Source organism: Triticum urartu, chromosome 5A (genome assembly GCF_056163025.1).
Source record: "Triticum urartu cultivar PI428250 chromosome 5A, HENAU_Tu73, whole genome shotgun sequence".
Taxonomy (NCBI): domain Eukaryota; kingdom Viridiplantae; phylum Streptophyta; class Magnoliopsida; order Poales; family Poaceae; genus Triticum; species Triticum urartu.
The window spans coordinates 191,455,596-191,460,696 of record NC_141877.1 but is presented as its reverse complement, the minus strand read 5'-3'; the positions used below and the strand labels follow the sequence as shown (position 1 = coordinate 191,460,696).

At 51.7% G+C, this 5,101-nt stretch overlaps 1 protein-coding gene across 1 annotated transcript; it reads right to left on the bottom strand.

Moving 5' to 3' along the window:
• Nucleotides 1-224: 224 nt before the first annotated feature.
• On the bottom strand, nt 225-689 carry LOC147970770 (uncharacterized). Its single transcript, XM_087523619.1, has one exon. The coding sequence runs from the start codon at nt 687-689 to the stop codon at nt 225-227; it is 465 nt and encodes a 154-aa protein (XP_087379745.1).
• Nucleotides 690-5,101: the final 4,412 nt, after the last annotated feature.

Genomic DNA, 5,101 nt, shown 5'->3' with positions numbered 1-5,101 from the left:
CCCGAGCCCAGCTGAAGGGAGGCATTGGGCGCGCCTTCCTATGTGGGAGGAAGGCAAGCCCCAGCAACAGGGCCGAGGCCCTGGGTGTCACCACTAGCCGACTGCTTCTTCGCTTCAGGGCGGTCCTTGGGGAGCAGCAGCTTCTTTTTTGTAGGGATGGCCTCGGGAGGCACGACGACGCCCTCGCCATCAGAGTTTTTAGTAGTAGCAGCCCGGTAGGTGTGCTAGAGGGAGAAAACAACGTATTTCTCGCCACAGGCCATCGTGATGACGCCGCTGCAGCCAGGCATCTTTAGAACATTGTAGTCGTGGTGGGTTGCTGCCATGAACTTGTCGAGTGCGGGGTATCCCAAGATGGCGTTGTACCGGAGGCCGATGTGGGCCATGTCAAAGTCGATGAGCTTACTGTGGTAGTTCTTGTGGGTGCCGAAGCTGATAGGGAGGCACACTTGTCCCCGGGGAATGGTGGACCCGTCCATCACCCTGTAGAAGGGCCTGGTCGGTATCAACTGGTCGTAGGGCGCTTGGAGCCTCTCAAAAGTTGCGATGGATATCACGTTGAGGCACGCGCCTCCATCAATGAGGGTCTTGGTGATAGTGACGTTGCTGATGGTGGGAGTGCATAGCATGGGGATCGCACCGGTGGTGGCCGAGCGTCTAAGGTGGTCCTTGGAATCAAAGGTGATCATGTACTATGACCACTTGAGGGGCTGCATGGCCTCAAGCATCGGGAGGGCGACATTCACCTCGCGAGAGAACTGCTTGAAGAGGCAGTTGGACGCGGGGGCATGAGCTCCACCGAGGATGCAGGCTATCGTGCGAGGCTACTGGTAGCCGCCAACTCCTTCATCGTGCTAGTTGGTGTCATTCCTTCTGGGCGACGGTGGTAGCGGTGGAATGGCAGCATTCTCCTTAGGCTGCCTATTGCGGGGCTGGTCACGCCAAGCGCCCTCACTAGGATGATCACGCCAGGCGCCCTCATGAGGCTGGTCGCACCTGCCCCGGCAGGGATTGCCATTGTGGTTGTCCCACTGGTCGCCGCCACGGTCGCCCCCGCGGCCGGTGCCACAGGCGTTGCGATCCAGGCGATGGCCCAAGCGCTCACCAGAGTGCCTTGAGCTCCTAGCAGTTGTCAGTGTTGTGAGTGCGCACATTGTGGTAGACCCAGAGAAGATGGCCATCCTTGATGGGCCCATCACGGTCACGGGCGTGCTTTTGTTCAGGCTACACCGCCAACACGGCAGAGAACTTGCGCTTCACTTCCATGGCCTTGGCCTTATTGTTGTCGAGCAGGGCGTTAGGGTCGTTGTGGAAGAAAAGGCGGCCCTCTTCATCCTTGTCGCACTTATCGGCATTGTTGAATAGTTCTAGCGCCGAGCTCAGATCGTCGTTGATGGCGAGCTTCTCGCTCATCCTGACGTCTGTGGTGCCATTGGAGAATGCCAAGATAATGGCTTCTCCTGAGGCACGTGGGTTCTTGTTGCGCACCTCGCTGTAGCGCTAAATGTACTTGTGGAGGGTCTCACTAGGGTGCTGCTTCACACGTCCTAGGTCGTTGATGGTGAGGGCGCGATCGTGCGTGCCCTTGAAGTTGGCGATGAACTGCTCACAAAGCTCGCTCCATGAAGAGATCGACTCCTCGCGAAGGTTCATGAGCCAGGAGCGTGTGCCATCCTTGAGGTCCATGGGGAACCAATTCGCCATGACCTTGTCGTCGCCGTTTGCCACCTCGATGCTCAGCATGTAGAGCTAGAGGAACTCTGTGGGGTCGGGGATGCCATCATAGCGCGGCGGCAGCTCTGGTCTGAACATGACGGGCCAAACCACCCAGCGCGCCTCATGAGTGAAGGACCGGTAGCCGACGGTGCTCGAGGAAGTGTTGCGTGCGAGGGCGGCGCGGCTCTGGTGCCCTGCCACGGTGACCTCTTGGACAATCCGGTCTTGGCACTGGTGCTGCTGCTCGAGGAGCACGCGCGCATCGGGTGGCATGTGATTAATGATCCGGTAGTTGGCCTCATCCTGGGCCAGCACGGGCGCTCTACGCGGCGGGTCATGCGGCCGCGCGTCATGCCAGGGTTCGACATTGTCACTGCACAGGGGAGGAGGCGGAGGCGTGCCATGCGCCATGTTGCTAGGTCGAGAAGGTGGAGTACGGAGTGAGTGGGAGGGCGCCAGGGCTTCCCCGGCGGCGTTGATGACCTCGCTGATGCGACCAAGCAAGGTGTTGGCCGGGCAGTAGCGGAGAAGCTCACGCGTCATGAGTAGCGTAGCCTGCGCATTCGGCAGCCCGTGGCAGTCGGGGGAGAAGGAGGCCATGGCGTTTGGCCGTGGGCTGCATGGAACGGTGCAAGGAGGAGTCCTACTGCTCGTGGGCAGCGGGGTAGCTGGCGGCATTGGTCACACCTGAGGAGGAGTGGTGACGTTCACCGCGGCCCGCGGGTTCCATCTGGGCGACGCGAGCTGCCTAGTGCTTGGTTGCGAACATGGCAGGCGTCAGCCATGGAGTTGGTGGAGCGAAGATCAGAGTGAAGCGGAAGAACAACGACGCACCCCTACCTGCCACGCCAAATGTCAGAATCGGGGCTCCGAGGACCCAGGAAGGTTCAAACTCTACAGTGCGCTCGTTCCTACCGCTCTACTCAGCCTCAAGACCCATTACTTCATGATGACGCACCGACGTGCTCGAGCTCAGGAAGAAGAATAATGTACATGACAAGTTACCTAGGTTCGGGCCACCTTGCGGTGTAAAACCCTACTCCTTCTAGGTTGGAATTGCTTGGGGAGATGGAGTACAAGCGTATAGCTCAACTCACACGATGAGTCGATGGGGGCCAAATCCCTCTCTATAGTGGCAGCCTACCCTCTCTTATGCTAGCCTTGGTCCTCTTCCCCGAAAACACATGGTGGGAAGGGTTGCCACAAAGGACAATTAGAAGGGGGACAAGGTTGAAGCTTATCCTGACTAAAGGCGGTCTTCACCAGCAAAAGCCTCCTACCGTGATGCACCGGTGAGCTCGGTGATGACCTCCGTCCTGGCGAGCCTATCGTCTTGGTCCGTTGGGGATTGCTTTGGGAACTGGTGCATGATACGTCTCCAATGTATCTATAATTTTTTCTTGTTCCATGTTGTTATATTATCATTCTTGGATGTTTTACAATCATTTTATAGCAACTTTATATCATTTTTTGGGACTAACCTATTGACATAGTGCCCAGTGCCAATTGCTGTTTTTTGCTTGTTTTTTACTTCGCAGAATATCAGTATCAAACGAAGTCCAAACGCAGCGAAACTTTTTGGAGAAATTTTATGGACCAGAAGAAACAACATGGGCCAAAGAAGTACCAGAGGGGTGCCCCGAGGGGGCCACAACACACCTGGGCGTGCCTGGGGGGCCAGGCGCGCCCTGGTGGGTTGCGCCCACCTTAGTGGCCTCCCGCATCGCCTCTTCACCCTATAAACACCCAAATATTCCTGTCGCCGCAAGTTCCAGAACCACGAAATCCAATCTAGACACCATCACGGAGGGGTTCATCATCCTCATTGGCGTTTCTCCGGTGATGCGTGCGTAGTTCACTGTAGACCTACGGGTCTGTAGGAGGTAGCTAGATGGCTTCTTCTCTATTTTTGTTTCCCAATACAATGGTCTCTTGGAGATCTATTTGATGTAACACTTTTAGCGGTGTGTTTATTGGGATCCGACGAACTTTGAGTTTACGATCACATCTACATCCATGAATATTATTTGAGTCTTCTTTTGATCTCTTATATGCATGCTTACTTATAGCCTCGTATTTCTTCATTGAATCTTTGGTTTAGGTAGGCCAACTAGATCAATTTTTCTTGCCATGGGAAGTGGTTCTTTGTGATGGGTTCGATTGTGCGGCGTTCTTTCCTAGTGACAGAAGGTGCAGCGAGACACGCATGTATCGTTGCTATTAAGGATAACAAGATGGGGGCTATTCCTACATGAATAGATCTGGCCTACATCATGTCATCGTTATTATTGCATTACTCCATTTCTCCATGAACTCAATACACTAGATGCATGCTGGATAGCGGTTGATGTGTGGAGTAATAGTAGTAGATGCAGGCAGGAGTCGGTCTACCAATCTCGTTCGTGATGCCTATATATTGATCATTGCCTTGGATATCATCATAACTATTTGATTTTCTATCAATTGCCCAAAAATAATTTGTTTACCCACCATATGCCATTTTCTCGAGAGAAGCCACTAGTGAAATCTACGGCCCCCGGGTCTATTCTTTATCATATTTACTTTGAGATCTATTTTTATTTACTTTTGTTTTCAGATTTATATTTCCAAAAACCGAAAAATACCTCGCCATACTTTTTTCTATTCATTTTATTTCGCGTTTATTTAAGATCTATTTGTCCAATCTATCACAAATTTTATCCCGTCAACTTCACAATTTCTGGCGCCGTTACCCGAAAAAGGGATTGACAACCCCTTATAAGCCTCAGGTTGCAAGTATTTGTTCTTTGTGTGCAGGTACCATTTACATAGTGTTGGTTGGTTCTCCTACTAGATTGATACCTTGGTTTCATAACTGAGGGAAATACCTACCATAGATGTGCTGCATCATCCCTTCCTCTTTGGGGAAATACCGACTAGTTCAAGCGACATCAAAAGGAATTTATGGCGCCGTTGCCGGGGAGACATCATCAACATCTATTAGGTTCCTAATCACAAATCTCATCTCCTTGCAATTTACATTATTTTCCATTTGCCTCTCATTTTCTCTCCCCCACTTCACAAAAATTTGCCGTTTTATTCGCCCTCTTTTTCGTTCGCCCTTTTCTCGTTAGATATATTTTTGTGTGAAATTTTCTTTGCGTAGTCATGATGACTCAAGAAAACACCAAGTTGTGTGATTTTTACAATACCAACAATAATGATTTTATTAACACTCCGATTTCTCCTCCCGCCACTAATGCGGAGTCTTCTGATATTAATGTCGCTTTGTTGAATCTTGTCATGAAAGATCAATATTCCGGTACTCCTAATGAGGATGCCGCATCGCATCTTAACGCATTCGTAGAACTATGTGATATGCAAAAGAAAAAAATATGTGGACAAT

What these genes read in the sequence shown, in the direction of transcription:
- LOC147970770 (XM_087523619.1), bottom strand. Translation starts at nt 689, where the DNA reads ATGATCACCTTTGATTCCAAGGACCACCTTAGACGCTCGGCCACCACC.